Genomic DNA, 19,203 nt, shown 5'->3' with positions numbered 1-19,203 from the left:
CAACCGAAAAACAGATGACTCTCGGTAAAGATATTTATATATATAAAGTTGTATATAATTATATATATATAGTTTTAACAACTGACAAATGAAACATAACTCAAAATATTTCTAATAAATTCAATTTATGTATAATTTTGACAAGGAGATGTATTTAGATGAATAATCCTTCATTTGGTTCCGCTTGACTTCCCGATGGGCTGTCAGAGAGCTGCCCTAGGGGATGAGTCTGGAACGGTGTCATGTTCCGGCGAGACAACACACTAGGACCTACACGTACACATCCCCAAATAAACACTTACTTTATATATCCTCCAGAACAGCACAATTCCTGGACGTTATGTCGTTCATCGGGGAAGACATTTATATACAGTAAAGCTTCAGATGTCTAAAATGTAGGACTTGTTCTGAGCCAAATGGAACAGACACAGGTAAGATAATATTCAGCTATATAAGGGAATTAAACACATGTAGTGGATAATCTTTGTGCCGGTCAGCATGTGTGGCCAGGGAAAAAACCCATTAAATATACATCCTGTTTTTGGCTGATACTTTCTTTTTTAATTGACATGACCAAAACACTATTAGCTCAGTACAATAATCCTTGCGTTTCACATCATTTTTCTTTGCGCTCTATATTGTTTTTGAAACCAAGGTTGTAATAATATCACTATTAGACGCTACGCTATAAGATTAAAGAGATGGTATAACTTTGTCTCGATTTTAGTCATTATCAATGGTGTTATAATTTAATCAGACGCCTTGTTTTGCTTTATCAAAATAGCTATATACCTGACGAATAAGTCTACTTATATAAAAAGCATAACCCTTAATTGATGTTTATTCTGTAATAGCAACACTGATCTTGTGTAAATAATATAATATAACACAATATAATCTTGATTAATATATCAATGTATACGTATTAACTGCATGTTGATAATATTTAAATTATACTCTTGTTACCTATATATATATCACATATTAGCCTTTCGATTATGCATGATTACATGTATAACCATTACTTGCTACACGCTATTTAGTTGCCATGACAATAAAAGTAAGTGCAGAAAAGTCTTATGATTTCATAAAAGCAATATAATTAGTTTACGTAATCAGTCTAACCAACGAAAATGACACTGTATGCGCGTTTAAGGGCCAGACTTTTGTTGTTGTTGATTACAGTTTGCTAAGTCCAAACTTCTGACACATTGTCTTCACTCAGTCTGTCTCATACACACAAACGAGACATCCCTTGACAAGGTAAGATGTAAAACAGCTTGCAGACTCACGCGTCTGGATAGTATGACACGGGAGCTTAATATCCAATTCAAAAGCATTCATTCTCGAAAAACATTCTTTATTTCCATGAACAAACCACACACACAGAAAATAAAGCCTCATTAAGCATGCTCGTGTTACATTCCATACAACTATGGTCCACAATGCAATACCACACATATTATAACGAGAGGTTCGTAGTATCGAGAAACTTCTATTATCAATCGAAATACTAATTTCAAGAATCTGATGGGTTCTATGGAAGACTACAACCGGTAATGGACAAAAAGAGACCATGGTGAATGTTCTCAATTTCGGAATTTGAAGAATAAAACAGGTTCATTTTTTCGAAAATAGCTGCTTGAATACCAAACACTTGTCTGTATACTTGACCATGATGTCCAAACCACACTCAACTATCTGCATGATACGTATATAGTGTGTCTGCAGGCAAATCAGCTAATAATTAAACCCTCGTCTGCAAAAAAAAAATTATTTCCTGCATGGTAAGAAAGCAGTAGACTTGCATTGATTACCAATCGAAATCCAACTTATATATCTTCCAGTTTTTAAAAGACAACACACTAGCTTATAACGCTTTTGTATTACATTTTATCGGATGTCTTTTAAGGATAAAAATACGGACCTCCCTCGTTGGTATTGGATTTCGAAACTGTACAAGAATCCTTATGAACAACGTTGTAACGTTAGCTCTTGTAGATGCTCAGCAAAACCATTATCCAAACCTTTCAATACCATAAGGGTTACAATAAGGATTTTACACTATATACTCCAGAAGTGAAGTGGGAGATATTTCGATTAAATTTGAGCATCCACTTCCCAAAAACGTTTCATCGATTAGCGCTTTTGACTTTCACCTTTTTCATTTACAATATTTTACATTTAACTGAAGGACCGCCTTCGGTTTCATATTATGACAACTTCCTTTTCGTTGAAAGACCAATGTAATATATACATTATGTATGTATGGTTGTAAACTATTTTGGAGCATATTTTGTGAAAAATACCAAAGGCCAAACGAAATATAAGGAGGATGAAAATGTAAGAACTATTTAGGATCTTATTGACAATATCGTTGACGAGTTCGATGGCAAGATTGTCAAACAGACTGTAGATATTCCTTTTAGATCAAACTTTGCCTATACTATGGCCGACTTGCTTTTGTCTCATTTTGGTTGAATTCGCATACGGGGTCACAAAAATCATTTGTACACACATTATCGCCCAACGTTTCATTCGCCGATCGGCATTTTATAGCGAAGTTTGTGACCTTATGAATGTATAGCTATTAAATCAATCCTAAGGAGCTTGCATCCAGTTTTGAAATTGAAGACAAAAGTTTGTTTAATAAATCAATTGTATTGGGTTTTTTGTGTTTTTTGTTTGTAAATTCGTATGAGACCGACACGGCTGGTAAAAAAAAGAGTGATTCAAGCCGCCGTTATTGAATTATGTTTACGTTCGTTTATACTCCCACGCTCACAAGGTGATGTCAACATTCACTTTTTCTTCTGACCTTGTCCAATTCATATTTATGCGTCATTATACATTTTTTAACAAGTATTATAGTTTAACTGTATAACAGGAGAAATGACACATAATCGAGGCATAAAACACGTGGGCTGAACATTGGCGTCTTTGTTTCCTGTCCAATTCATTGACATAAAGACACTAGTTTCTATCAAATGCGTTTCTGCTTGATTGTTACATTGTATTTTAACAACCAAAATTACATGAACCCACATAAGATATTTAGCATTTAGGTTATTTAAACAATACCATCAATTCTTCTTATTTAAACATATGGTGGTATGTTTCCTTGTCAGACATGTTTTAAGATAAATACAAATGCCATGAACGGACAAAAACTCGACCGCAACACATTTACATACACAAAAAACTGTATTGTTCATGCGATAGTTATTTGGGAAATACTATTCCTGTTACAACAGGTCTTTGTTTTTAAACACAATAGTGTAGACATGCATCTGTAATAACGCTAGATAAATTACAGTTCTACATAACATTTAGATGTGCTGTACCCTTTCGTTGAACCTGAAAGTGTGGTCAATCGATAGCGTAAGCTGCTTGATGTCTATCTTTTGACTTTTGTGTTTCCCTGGGTTTTGGTATATTATTTGCATTCCGGGTTTTTTCCATTTGTATTGACGCTATAATAACCTGCTTGGCTTTTAAATAAAGTCTTAGCCACAGTTTAAGGAGGCTAATTAAACCTGATATGTTGCATAACTTTCTACGATTGCAATGCTGACAAAATGCTGTCTTTAGAAAAGTGCATGTGGTTATCATCATTCTGACAGCATACGTCATGTTTCCATTCAATAAAAGTCAACTAGCATAAGATGGAAATCAATATTGAAATATTAGACCAATGATGATAAATGTCTAAATTTTTGGTATAATATACATAATAACAACTCCGTGTCTGCTGATGCAGTATACATGTATAGCCCTTGTTGTTAGAAAACACGATTATTTGTTTGGCCGAGATGAATCACGTTTCACGAGGGCGAAATAGGTAACGAAATAACATAGAATTGAAGATGATATTAGCAATGCTTCCACAATGTTGTTTGAACCACAAGCACAACAACAATTATTCATACTTTGGATGCACGGTAGTCTAGTGGTAGGAAGCCGGGCTCGTGACAGAAGGGTTGCGGGTTCGAGTCACGTCACGGCACTGTGTTGTATCCTTGAGCAGGATTCTTTTCTCCGCTTGTTCCAGTCTACTCAGCTGTAAATGAGTAATTGGTTGGGCAGTGCTAGAATTGTTGAATGCTAGCTGTGAGCGACGAAATGACAGCACCCCAGATAGTTTGGAAAGATATTGACTTGTTGCAAAGGCCCTATAACCACGGATACTAATTTGTGAACCGCTTTGAGACGACCTACGAACTAGGTTGTGATAAATTTGTAGATAAGAACCTCGAATTATTATTATTATTAATATTGTCATACATAAACGTGTTGAGAGTTCAGGAGGTCATGCTTTATAGACAATGTAGTATCGAAAAGGAAAAATACAACATCGCCAACGCACAGCCACGTAATCCTAAAACAAAGGAGAAACGAAATGAAAGGGCCAGTAAGCGCTAAGAAAAAGCTTAAGCAACATAATAGCATATTAGTCTGATTTTTCATATTACAATAAATACAATTCCATGTTTGTATGAAGAACCGAAGCCCATCTGTTTTTTTTTTATTTTATTTTATTTTTTAACTTTTTAGCATCGCAAAACCAAAATAATTGTTAAAGATAAGTTCAAAAACTGACGTTATTATAGTGAAATTGCTTACTGATCCCATGAACACATTCAATTTTCGGATGGTCAGTACAGCAGACTCTCGGTGAGAGAAGGTAGTTTTGAAGCAGGTTGATTAATTATGGCTTGTCCTCATAACCATAAACAAGAAATGGTGGACGTTTATTAATGTGCCTTGTGCCAAATTAGAAGAAATTATCTCAACGAATTAGCGCCTTTATGAGAATATAATCTTATGGGACTTATCAGAGCGTGAGGGTCGTCTGACAAATGATTCCAGGCAACCTCAGTTGAAACATTTCGTCTCATCCACTTTTGAAATGTTTAACACAAAACAATAGCCAGGGGCACAACTGTCATATATGACAACATCATGCTTGTGTCGTTGTTCGGATCTCTCTACAGCCGCCAAAACTCACGTTGAAAGTATGTACGACATAAATAGAACAAAAACATGAATATCTCAACAAGCAAATACAAAGATCGACAGATTTATGTGATTAGATTGTTCGGCATTTAATATCAACGTGTACGGTCTGTCTGGGTCAGTATGTCATTTCTTAATACGTGGTTGACAGACAGTGTATACTGATATACTGGTAAGCCGTTATAACAACCGTACATATATATGACAGCAATAAAATGGTTGCTTGCACTATCGTTATATAATGGGGTACAGGTATGACTAATCATATATGTGCAATGCTTCTCTTGTTTTTGTAATAAAATATCAGTTTCATTTCAGGCAAAAATCTAAGTAAATTATAAGTATTCATCTTAAAAATAGGACTTTCCAACTGACGCATGCTTACTTTTAAACGAAGTAAACTAATCATCGAGTTTCTCCTCTAGAAGATATTGTTAGTACTGATGGCCATTTGGTGGTGTTGTTATTAGTAATGAATAACGTGAGTAGTAAATGAATGTGTTGGGGTGCCACTAAATACTACTATTTGTAACTAGGGACTACTGATAGGAAAAAATGAAATGTCACATGAAAAGAAATGTGAAAACTGATTGACGACCCAAACAAATATTTTAAACTCTTGTCGCATTCATTTCGATATTGTTATCAGTTCGATGTTAGTTTCGGATAATACTGGACTCAATCAGTAAGTCCTGGTTGAGATTTCAGTTGCTTTTTCGTCAGATCTGAGTGTTCGTTCAGGGTATGATTAATTAAGCGTTTGTGTTCGATGTTAGATGTTAGATTTGATGCAATATCATTATCAATAACATCAACATATTATCATGATGTGCTGCCTGTGAATATGATATTGGTCATATAAAACACTCATAAAAACAATTTTGTTTATTTCATCTTTATTGTTTTTCCATAAAAGACCCGCAAGTTATGTTTTACTGTTTAGAAAGGATTTATCAAAGCTATAGTCATGCCGGAATAACAACAGTGTGCAGCCATACGTAGTAACAGTCTTTGGCAGAGGACCCGGGATCCTTAACGCATCTGAAGTGACTTGTTCCCGGCGAAAAAGAGAGTTTATAAATAACCACTCTGAAGTTTTGTAGGGCTTGCTTTTCAAATATTTTGGTCGGAATTCATGATTGCTAGTGGTGTTAGGCACTTAGTTGATTAATACAGTTAAATTTCATCAGCAATATGGTCAGGAGAGATTAACAGTTGTCGATGAAGATCAACGGTCGCCTTTTACTGTATTTTTTAGTTTTACCGCAAAGATAACTCTATTTTTCTTAGATAGTTTTGTGTTATATTTTATGTAGTATTGACAGTGATTTATCTGTCGTTGGGCATATCAGATATTCTCATATATCATGAGTGGTTGTTAGTATGTTTTATAATACAAGTGTACATAGGTTATTAATGAGATATATGTGAAGATCCAAAATGTCACGTCATGGTGAATATGAACAAACAAGTCTTGAACAATGGTCTATCTGTTGTTAATGACTGTTTTTTATTAAGCAAAATGTATGCGTAGCATAAAAGAATCTAATCAGATGTCAAATTAATATATTTCACACGCTGTACAATTACGATATTAATAAAAATAATACATCGCAATATTCTATATTATAATGAGTATAGAATGCATAATACATAACATGCCAACCTTTGAGAACACCAGCTGTCGATTTCTACTTTTTGTTTACGGGTTGAATTAACCCAGAACACCTGGCTAAACTTTAATTTGGAAACGATTTTCTGATATGACTATACCTTCAATTAATCATTTTTGAAAGAAACTCATACCTTGCAGACCTTTTATGAAAAAGATGAAAGTGAAATAAATGAATACAAATCATCAAAGGTGTTCGGAGAGGAAAACATCAAACGTAACCCGAACCGGGATTCTAAATATGGACATCTGATCAAAAAACGATCGCCTTTACCAACTGAACTTCCTGATCAAGTGTGGTTCCAAAGCATAGCCCCTCTAAGGTTTTATCGAAATCGCATTGAGACTCTTTTGTATTGCTTATTACAAATGTTCTATGTTCACAAGCACAGCAACATGAATCAGAATTGCTTATTTCTTTCCTGGGCTTTTAATTCTTTCCTATCTAATGTGATTTAACAGTTTAATGTGCCATTTTACAATGTTATCTTTACAGTTCCATATATCAATAACATAGAAAAAGATGAAAAGACGTTGGGACTAAATGACATGAGAAACCCTAGAGTTATAGCATGAAGATGGTTTGTTATGTAAATGAACCTTTAAATGATATTAGTTTAAGACATGAGTCATGATTGACTTGTTACTGAACAAAATCGTTTGAATGTTTCCTCGATTTGTAAAAATATGGTTGTTATATTGAGTTCATTGGGAAATATTCCATATCCTTATGCAATATGAATAGTAACGTTTTGACTGTTTGAGAACATGACATTACTAGAATTTGACCTAAATTGGCATAGTGGGCGTGGTATGTGCAGCTTGTGTGGTTTGCGTGCAATGTATTCAGACCTCAGTAGTCTTATCATTTCTATATATTAAGTCCTTTGTATCCTTTTCCTAGTTGCCATGAGGAAAGTTCAACAGTTTGAACTTGTATCACGTCTTTCTGGTCTAGTATTAGTCATCTTCAACCAATGTACGATTCTCATTTAGAAATACATTGTTTTAAGGGAAAACTATCTGTAGGTTTTAACATCTGACATAATCTTCTCCATAACATCAAACATCCCTACAAATAGGAACTGTAGCTATTTATAGTTAATTCCGTTAATTAGAGTTCACTGTCGACATAAACTGGATCATTTGACATCAGATGATTGCTTATCTAAATCCCGCCGTGACACGTACTGACTCACACATCATTTTAAAGGGCATTTGGAAACATACAATTAAACTTTCATAAATATTTGCAATATGGCACATATCAAATCATAACTTGTGGTTTTATTTTAAATTTAGCATAATAAAATTAAAATTATATTTAATTTTAATTATTTATTTACAATGTTTAATTCAGTATGGATACATTTCTGATGACATTATACATACCATGCATATATAGTTCTTCCTAGAAATAGCAGATCTATTTATAATGAAAATTATGAAGGTGTTTTTATGGGAAGTTCTACTTAAATTCCAATGATTTAAGCAATGTTATACTGTAACAATGTTATACTTGTAACAATGTTATACTGTAACAATGTTATACTGTAACAATGTTTACTGTAACAATCTTATACTGTAACAATGTTATACTGTAACAATGTTATACTGTAACAATATATATATGAATTCAATAGCAGTGGATCAATAACTAAATTGCTTTTTTTAAGGTAATCTGCCGCTTTGTCAAGAGACAAAACTTTGATCAATGATATATCAACTATCAGAAACAGAACGATTGACTGAGTTTGAGCACCCTTGAATATTTCACAATGAAGGTCCAATCTGGAGTCTAAGTTCAGATCTAAGTTCTCATTTGAATTTTGAATTAGGATGACGTGGAGGGTAGGTCTCGCTAGAACGGTTATATTTCTTCTTCTATACTTGATAGCGACCCGCTTAATGGTTCATTCTGCATGAATAAATGGTTTAACTGAATATTGTTACATGTATATTGTACTGCATTCATGGTGTCTATATACTCGTATATCTAGATGACCTCTCTTACATTCTTTCATGCTTCGATTTGCATGTCATGTCAAAGAACACTTACGCTTTATTATTTCTTTGGAGGGCAGGAATACATGGTTGCCTTGTGAATTATGCTTTACCTACTGTGGATGGTGTTGTTATTAGTAATGAATAACGTGAGTAGTAAATGAATGTGTTGGGGTGCCACTAAATAGTTCTACTATCTACTAACACAGTTCAATGGTCTCAAATGGTGTTGTTATAACAGATATACAGGTAGTCTCACCTGAATAGTTCTACTATCTACTAACACAGTCCAATGGTCTCAAATGGTGTTGTTATAACATGTATACAGGTAGTCTCACCTGAATACTTCTACTATACAATGGTCTCAAATGGTGTTACATGCACGCGTTTGGTGTTTTGCCTGTGATATTTCACTTACTTTAGCATGTTTGGTAGTCTTCATTTAATGGTTCTACTACACACACAAGTTGGCGTTTTCCCTTAATTTGTTCTTCTAGCGGCAACTCTTGATGAGAACATGAGAACCTGTATATCTACACACTGCACGACACAAAAATAAAATGAATGAACAGCATATACTTTTTTTATCTAGCTAATGCAGGAAAGGTGTACTTCCATGTTTATTGTTAAGGGGGCGGATATCCGGGCGTTAGGTTATATATTTACATCTATATATTAAAACATTACAAAACGCAGGCAATAATGCAAAAAAAGAATGTTAATTGGCCTATGTTTATTATATGCATATATATTTAACTTTTTACAAACCTTTCTTTATAAACTATTTGTTTAATTGACTGGATTTATTATAATCAGGTTTGTGTGGGCTGTGTCAGGCGGGGCGGAAGATGTGATACATGCAGTCACTATTACAAGGGTTATGTTAATTAGGCATGTAATAATCCTTTTGTTTAGCCAAGAACGTCAGAATTTCTTTCTAACTGTCCCTTTTCCCAAATTGTTTTTTCGTTTACTTTCGTTCATTATATTCTTAGACGTAAAAGGTATGGCATATTTCAATCTTGGATATTGATGCTGTTGTTTATTTCGCCCTGAAGTATTAGCGCTGTGGTCTCTTTTGTGCCTTGTTTATTGATGCTGTTGTTTATTTCGCCCTGAAGTGTTAGCGCCGTGGTTTCTTTTGTCCCTTGTTTATTACGCCCTGAAGTGTTGGCGCCGTGGTTTCTTTTGTCCCTTGTTTATTGAAACTGGGGTACATTTGTTCTGGTATATGTTGTGATGAAGTAATTTCAGTAATTTACTGTGTCCTGGAAGTTGACATAGCGACACATTTCACAATGTAGCCAATTCTTAACTTGAACGATTTGGTTTGATAAATTCTTGGTTATGATTTAGAAAAATGTAGTTCTCCCGATTTAGGTGTAACTGTGTGTGATCATTAACACATAGGTTTCCTTCGTATTCGGCCCTGTTAGATAAGCTTTGCCCATGTGATTCCTACTGTAATTGTATATTAGCTAATCGCATGGCTTATGAACAAAACGAAAAGTGAACAATCCTGTCAAATTGTTATTTCTATTATTCATCTATTTATTTATTAAATAGATTTATTACATAACCGCTGTCAGGAAATATTTAACAATAGTATATAGAGATAGCTGGCTGAAAAACTGCAAGCTTAATAAAAATAATGAAGTTGGCAAGAACATTCTTCTGTCCTTCTTCTGTCCTTCTTCTCTNTTTCTTCTTCTTCTTCTTCTTCGGCACGCATCGTTCTTGTTTCTTTTAATAATATTACCCGCACAAATAGCGGAGAAAAGAAATTTACAAGAAAATTGGCATCGACCGTCAAAGAGAATAATGTTTATCCATAGATAATAGCAGGCGGATGAAGGATCCTACCGTCGATGACCTTACACTGAACTCAAATTAAACATCGGTTATGTATTTATCAGGAAAAAGGACTTCACTACCCAACATCATTACATATGGAATAAACCTGAAACTAATGTTATGCATACAATATCATTTTCTTGCATACGACTGCATAAGCCGTCTGTGCTACTTTCTTTTCGGATAAATCATGTCAATGTGCATTTATTTTCTACTGTTATATTTTCACACTTACTATTGTTTAATGTATTTAAGTCATTGAAGTGTGATGAAAAACGTTTAAAAAGTCATGAAATGCATATAAATCTCTAATATACCCATATTATGTAAGTTGATATGAATGTAACCTGCTACAACCCTCCGTTAAGTTGTCAGTGTGTCTATCATTACGTATTTAAATTCTTCATGTGCCTTTCCATATCGAATTTAATTATCAAAGGACAAAATATTATTGTTTCAGCAGATATGATATAATTTTATTTAATGATAGATCTATTGGCATTGTATTAATATTTCATCTTGCGTTCCAATTTCGAATGTCAATCAAGCCTTATATCCCAAATTTACTTTCCATGATATTTAATTAATCATTTATTCTGTAAATCAAAAGCAAGACTATGTAAATGACTTTGTGATCTTAAAATCGTGTCAAAATTTGCTTCTTATTCAAGAATGATAAGTTAATTTTGTAACGTGCATCATTCTGCATTACTGAGAGTGTATGTTTTTGATGTTGCAATTATTACATGGAAGTTTATTTATAGCCTTGTACTGCTTCTAGAATTGAAAAAAATATAGTTTTGTCATCAATATTGCCGTATTATACAAAGACAACACTGATAAAATTCACATCTTCATACTTTGTTTAACTTTGGTTTGCTATGTCCCGTTATTTCTTGATGCAATGAAATTGCATATTTGCATATGAGTATGTACTTAGTATGTTACTCTGGACAGTCGTAAATTAAGACACTTATTACAGGTGTGTTGTCACATGCAGTAGTCATCACAGATAACTAATTACTCCTGTCTAAATGAGCGGCATATGTCAGGTTCTACGTTTATCGTGAGGTAACTTAATCGAATCAACATAACAACAGCTTTATCTTAAATAGATTTGTGTATAAATAGTCCTCTTACAAAAAACTATGAAGACATTTATTCAAGGAACGTTTAGCTACCGATTAAATCTGAGAAAATAGGACCATTTTTTGGAGTCAAGCTGACAAATAAATGCTTCCCAGTATAACACCTGGAGTGTCCATCGTAACCTAGGGCCGACGAAATGACCTATCGAGCTCTGACAGTAACCTGCGCCAGAGCCACGAGTGGTGACTCACAATGCTATCTATTTTGCAATAGTTGGCAAAACACATCCTGTATGTTATTAAACATCCGCTTACTAATTTGTGCTGTAGGTCATCTCTCCTATTCAGACCTCGTTATGGATTTGCTTTTCTAATGGATCTGGTCAGGAAATAAAGTAGTTCGCTCAGGTTTGTAAGAAACTATCTCTTAAATGAAAAATAATCTGTTACTTTAATATCTGAATCAGTTGTGCACAAAATCAGATTTTGCTTTTGTTTTCATTAATTTAAAAATGTGTTTCATACCTGTTATTTATATCAATCATCCAGATTTTATCCCGTTTATATTGTTACGGGACCAAGAAATGGTGGGCAAAACGCTTACCATACATCTGTTATCGCCTCAAATGTTGTCTTTAGAACTACCTTTTTTTTTTTTTTTTTTTTTTAATGTTCATGTTTTTTTCGACCATGACTATTGAGTGTATTCCCCTGTCGGGTTAACGATAAGGATTTGTATATTCCAATGTTCCACTTTGCGTAAATTTCAGTATATGTTTATTTTTGATTGATATTTGTAACATGATTTTATATTCATTCCATGCCATGAATATTAAAAAAAGCTGAGCAGTTTATTTGACATATATCTATATATTTGGTAAGGTCGTCTCCCCTTACTACTACAATAACTAATACATTAACTTTAATGATAACATTCATATCAACAGGTAGGTGTTTGAGGAAGATTGATGTCCGGTTAGTAACAATAAAAATCATATATGTTTATAAATTGCTACATTTGTTAATGAAACATTTTATCACAAACATGGCAGGTCCACCGACTAATGAATGGCTGTTCTGTTCAGGCTCTGTGCAAACTTTACATATATTCTATTGCAAATATGCAATCATGAATTTTAATCCAGTTGCATCATTCTTTAATTTATTAATACGTTTTGATGAGGCCGATTACGAATCGACCGATCAATCAAGGCGGGACGGTTTGATTGTATTCGCCTGACAGGACAGACGCTCGATACAACACCAAAACAGATCGGCCTTCTTATAGCATCTGATTTGTTACAGATAATTCACTTACAATTCCCTATTTAACTGCAATTAATAGCGAAACTTCACTGGTGTTTAAAACGAGTAACAATTGTACCATTTAAGCAGAAGATTATAAGTAGCTGTGCCGCAGACGACATATGACAACTCAGGACGTAACTGCTTACCTTTTTGAACAGGTGTTCTCTACAGGTAGTCGTACCGGCTTCACCTATAACTAATTAGAATACTATGAACGTTTATATGGAGACGGAACCGCTACAGGAACAGTGTGCGGTAAACAGCCAGTAACTGTGGTCACATTGGACATAGACTCTCCACATTGCTAGAATGGTGTCTTCTAACAACATTTGTGTACGTACAGCTAGTATTTGCTTCTAACATTATTAAGATTATATCAGTTCTGTTTAATCTTTTCCACGAGTCTTTTCTTGGAAATTTTATTTTTTCAAATACCTTGTATATTGCAGATGAATCTCTCGAGACCGGATGTGGCATATATGTATACTAGCAGCCCACAGCATGGACGGACATAACGTATTAAGCTTAATTTCCTGAGTGTGCCTGTGTATTGTGACTGAACGTCAGATTTATAGGAAATCCATTTTAAATCCATTATAACCAACACGGAACTTTTGTTTCATGGTAAGTACATATTTCATTTCATTGTTCAATTCTAATTGAAATAGTAATGCTTACTTTGTTTCTTTCAACATTTCTCTTTCTAGGCGTTTAGAATGTTCTAGTATGTTTCTTCATTATCAATAATCGAGTGAACATTTCTTTATATTGTTACAGCCGAAATGGCAACCGGCATTGATGTATTGAGCGTTGTTTGCCAAAATACCTGTTAGTACCTTGGCTCGGTGATATTGTTAATTATTCCATTGATTCGTCGTTCATGGTACAAAACTGAAATGTCGTTAGCAGCTGAACGAGCTACTTGGTGAAATACACATACATGTGTTGCTTTGCTATGTTTCCGGGAAATATACCGTCATGTAAGCGTGAAATGTGGGTTGTGAGAAGAAAACTATAAAAGTATTGTAATGCGTTCGGGGTTGTTCTTGAAATCGATATTAAATATACTATATAATCCAACAATAAATAATGTAATAACATTATAAGAGTTCATTACCGTTTTGTAATTGTTATTTGTAATGTATGTATTTTGAATGTTCATTACCGTTTTCTTTATTGCTGTAATTGATATATATATATATTCCTAAATGTATACATATATGTTTATTAAGTTCATTTTAGGATTTATTGCAAACGAGGCTTTAAATTCATGTTTCACATTAGCATATGTATAATACTATACTACACGATAATTTATGATAGAGAAAAAGATAGTTATATATCCTTCCTGCATTTACACCGAATAAAATATTTTATTATATTTTGTATCGTCTTCTATGTCAGTAACTGAATGTATACCAGAGCTTTTCCACAAAGGCAGATAATTTCCCGATGCTTTCACTTCACAGTCAAATATATTGGTAGAGTTTTGTCAAAGTATAACAAGACATTCAAGAACAAATTACATCTTTTAATATTTATAACCACAGGCGTCTGAAGGTTGCTGCTGTTGAAAGGACGGATGATAAATAGTTAACATTGCTTGAAATTCACAATCATTAGAGCTGACGATATCATATTCAAAGTCAAAAATATAAACTATTAAAAGATGCCGACAATGCAGTTACACAATTTGAGCCGAATGCTGACATATTGTTAAAGTTAACAGGCCACTTGATCAGATTATCATATTAATATAAAACATATGACGTTGGAACATTTTGCTGCCTTGTTACTTTCTTGATTTGATGTTAAACATCTTAATTGGTTCTACATCTGGTGCAGAAACTGTAAATCCTTCCAAGTACAGATTGGCGACTTTACCTTTGTACGAGGATCGTCACTTTGTACGCTACGTCATTCGTTTACAGTGCTACCTTTCAAATAGACTTTCGTTTAGATATTGTATCTGTGTGTTGACTTTGTGGCGATTTCAATCCACAATAAGTTATTGTTTCTTCTCGTTCCAGATGTTGGTGTCATACAAAAGTGTTAAGTGTTTGCTCAAATTTCTGCTTCTCCTCACTGTGTTCCTAATCCATGCGGACGGAAAACATCAAAGATGGTACCTGCTAGGGTGTCACTGTCGCAATTGGTCTAAATGGCAGTTTAGAAAAAGCTTTAGAGACAGTGTACTCAGTATGTACCGGGGATTGTTCATGAACCCTCGTGACCTGCGTCAACTTCCGGTCATAAAACCGGAAGGTGTAAGAGGTCATGGTTTAAACTCCTACGTAGATGGAATAAGGCCTCGTCCCGGTCCTGTTCCTAACTCCAAGAACTCTTGCTGTTTTACGTAAGTTATAAGTTAGGTCAGAATATAATGTAATGAATATATATAAGTGTTTGTAAAGTAATAATATAACGCAATTATGTTATTCTCGGATATTTTGGTAAAGGAAGAACATAATGTAATATTGTAATACTCATGTATGAAAAGGAAGAATATACTGTACAAATCGGATAAAACAGAGCCATGAATCATGTATAACTATATTATAGTCTAACAAAACTATGTAATATAATATGAAAGAAAGAAATAACAATTCCAAAAATTTTACAGAGTCTGAAAATGAAATGTTTGGTATCGAGTTTTGCAACACAGTGTTGTAAACATAAGTACTGTTTTATTTTTCAAGTTACACAGAACCACAATGATGTAATTAATTGATCGGAATCACTAATTATATCAAAATTACGTGGAAATGTAAACCTTGACATGCCATATCTATTTCCAGAGATTATGCGTACGAGGTATTCAATACGACCGTAAGCTCCAGTTTCCAGCTGAATGTCGTCCACTTTAAAAATGCGTTTCAGTTTGTGCCAACTGGACGGTGTGCGTAAGTATCATATCAGTTTAATATATGCTGTTTTGGATCTTAACAGGGAAAAAATATACTAGAAATATATGCAAAATTAGTTTGAATAATATCGTAATATAAGCAAGGCTTATAACTAATTCTATATTTTGGCCTTCGACACTGTATTTCAATCTTTTTACTCGGCTACTAAATTTAAAGAGAGATTAACATAAAAGCGGAAACAAGTAGACTTATTATTTGATTAATGGTAAACCGTTGGTTTGTAGGTCAAATGTGAGCTGCGGAGTAGGACAGTGTTTACAAATGTATCGTCACCATTGGATGTTAGTATGGGACGATAACCTCCCCCATTACCCGCCCGTCACGTTCCTGCCGGTCGAAGTACCCTCCCACTGTGAGTGTGTCAACGTGGGAAGGAGTACATCCTCATCTTAAGTGCAAAATGCACTGTCGTTTTGATGAACAATTAGTGACGTCATGGGTATAGCGTGCTTGGGCTGATATTTAATGGTGTCAAGGGTTATGGCGTACTTGAATACAAATTTACCGATGTCGGAAGGATTGCGTGTTTCGATTCTTAACCACTGACGTCAGTGATGCGTGACTGGATGCAGATTTACTGACGTCGAAGTTTTGCGTACTTGATAACCATTGACGTAAAAAAAGGCCCTTCGGGGCAGATATACGCTTATTAGATTCAACGCACGCAGCTTAGTGGTCAAATGACTATTCCAAGGGTACGTGAGCCCACACCTATTGGTAGAAGTATAGGCTACCGTGTGTAACAGGACTAGCCGGTGGTGAGATACTCATACGCGTATTGCTTTTATATGCTTTAAATCAAATTGTGATATGATAAAATATGTATTTGATACATAATTGTTGACAATGTGCAAATTAGGTATCTGCAGATGGGACAGTAGTTGTACTGGGAATTTATCGGTGACATTTGAACGCGAGGCAATGATTTTTATTAAGGAGCAGGCTATGCTTACGGACATATTCTGAGAGATTTATATCAACAGATCTCTGTTTGTGTCACAGAGGAAAACTACTAATGCATTAAAAGGATGGCTATCGTAAAGAATACTTCTTGAAGAATGAATAATATTGCCTATTTTAAATATTTTTAAATGGATCCATTGTAAGTAAAAATGCGTGATAGTAGTTCAAATATTTATTACGTTGCAACTCACACGGAAGTTTGTCTGGTTCTGTATTACTTAAGTACGGGATACTTAATATGATGTTGTAAGGACGCTTATAATATAAGGCAATTGCGAATTCCATTAGTTTAAGCCAAGTTTGTATGAAACTTGTCCCAACTTGTATGTTGTGTAATATTTTATTACAACCAACTATTCTATGATAAAATATTAAATTATATGTGCTATGCCAATTTTTCGTATTTGTTTTATAAAATGTATTATTATTATGCTGTGAAATCATATATGTATGCAGCGTGTATGGTAAAAATTACATCACTATAATTTAGTACTGCTTATTGTTACACTCTGCATATATGTCACTCGCCGATAAGATATGCATATTACATGTACGTTTTATGTATATCGATGTCTCCCGCGAATATTATACCATGTATATTACCATTTATTACGTAAAACTATATATGTTTATGCTTTGTACACATACTATGTTAAGAGTTCAATGTAAGCTATAAATATATATATGTATGATATTCGCATAGATGTTAACTGATAATGTCTTACTACAAAGCAGTGTTCGATCCTTTAAAAGTAATATAACGTAAAAGCGGATTCTTTTGCGGTGAGTAAATTAGCACGAAAATATCTACACACGAATAATTATGTATAATTAATAGAAAATATAGATATGCAGAGTAAACAGATGTAAACATCATTGCAAACCCGAAAATGTCCACGCTGCAATCAGTTTAAGAAGGGAGTAAATTTTAACTTTTACATTTTTAGTTAAATACCTAATAAATAGGTTTTTGTTCACTGATTTAATTTACGATCTGAAACAAAAACGAGCTCCGAATGTTTCACGATATTGTTACAATACATATTTTTGTCACTCGCAACATAGTTGTGACCATCATCGTAGCTTGGCTCATGTTTGAGCATCATGTAACATGTCATCGGCAATGTGTTGTATTGATTATGATTGTCACTTGTCAATGTCACATATGTGCAGATGTTGTGATTCGATCTGGTAGGGTTTAATGAGTATGTTCGGCTTTCGGCTAAAATTACATCTAATATTCTAAGTGTTTGAAAAAAATCAGCTGAACATTTCAATGTTCCTGCTATCCTTTATATCTGGTTTCCATTTTATATATTTATCTATAAATCCCCCTAGAATTTTGCTACCATTGAACCTTCACTATTTGTTGGTCTTTTAATGATTATAATAATGCCAAAAAGTTAAAATATATTGTCTCTTAAGATTCATATATGTCTTTAGTCTATTTTGTTTACTTAAAGTCATGTTGTTTCTGTTCACTTTCTTTTGTCAATGCGTCCCGTATTGTTGCGTTTGCAAGTATACTTTCATTATGTATGTAGTCGTCTGGTTGATACAAAACAATTCAGTTTTTATTGTATTCATATCACGTATTGCATATGAAATCGACGACTCAACCCAAATCTTAATCATAATTTGTCGAGATGTCGTGACCACTGTCAATAAACAATTTTTAATTACATTTTCTCCGTGTTTATTTTTTCAACAACACGTTGCTTGCTACATCAAAACTTTAAAGGGCGTATATAAAATGTGCACCAGTCTGGCAGTTTATGATTAATGTTCTAAAATAATGCTAAAATTTATCGAATTTCAATTTATAATACAACGAAGCTTGGAGAAATGTATAAGATATCAAAAAACACTTTCCGCTATTATCAAAAAAATGCAGGATAGGTTTGTTTATACGAATTAAGGTAAGGTATAAAATAAATTATGAAAAACACTTTGCAGAGATCCTTACTCAAAGTCTACATTAAACACTAAAACTAGAACTGTACGCCAAAGGCTAACTAATACCCCCGCTCCTATATAAACCAGAACTGAACGCTAAAGGCTTACTCATGCAAATCAATATAGTCTCCCACCAGTAATGGTAATCACTATTTTATTAAAAAAATAAAATAAAAAAAAAACAAAAAAAAAAAACAAGTATTTCGCATAAAGGGGAAAACGCCATCAAAAAGGGTCGAAATCCCAAACTAAAATGACAGTGCACAACAACATAAGTTACCGATCATTGATGCAAGGTTTCAATAAAATCCACCTGTTAATAAAGGAGGAGTTGCACGGACAAGTATTTCGCAAAAAGGGGCATAACTCCATCAAAAAGGGTCGAAATCCCAAATTAAAATACTGGTGCACAGCT

General features: G+C 33.9%; 1 protein-coding gene across 3 annotated transcripts; it reads left to right on the top strand.

Annotated features, from left to right (window-relative positions):
- The first annotated feature begins 320 nt into the window (after positions 1-320).
- On the top strand, positions 321-18,497 carry LOC110443157. Of its 3 annotated transcripts, none has more exons than XM_021487191.1 (5): positions 321-431; positions 13,392-13,566; positions 14,973-15,298; positions 15,741-15,845; positions 16,094-18,497. In XM_021487191.1, exons 2-5 carry the CDS (start codon positions 13,564-13,566, stop codon positions 16,260-16,262), a joined length of 603 nt encoding a protein of 200 aa, XP_021342866.1. In that variant the 5' UTR covers positions 321-431; positions 13,392-13,563; the 3' UTR covers positions 16,263-18,497. The 3 variants fall into 3 exon arrangements, with proteins under 3 accessions (XP_021342866.1, XP_021342869.1, XP_021342867.1); XM_021487194.1 differs by lacking the exon at positions 321-431 and adding an exon at positions 11,991-12,042; XM_021487192.1 differs by lacking the exon at positions 321-431 and adding an exon at positions 13,002-13,275.
- Positions 18,498-19,203: the final 706 nt, after the last annotated feature.

Source organism: Mizuhopecten yessoensis, unplaced genomic scaffold, assembly GCF_002113885.1.
Source record: "Mizuhopecten yessoensis strain PY_sf001 unplaced genomic scaffold, ASM211388v2 scaffold716329, whole genome shotgun sequence".
Taxonomy (NCBI): domain Eukaryota; kingdom Metazoa; phylum Mollusca; class Bivalvia; order Pectinida; family Pectinidae; genus Mizuhopecten; species Mizuhopecten yessoensis.
The sequence above is the reverse complement of the archived record's forward strand: the minus strand, read 5'-3'. Positions and strand labels throughout refer to the sequence as shown.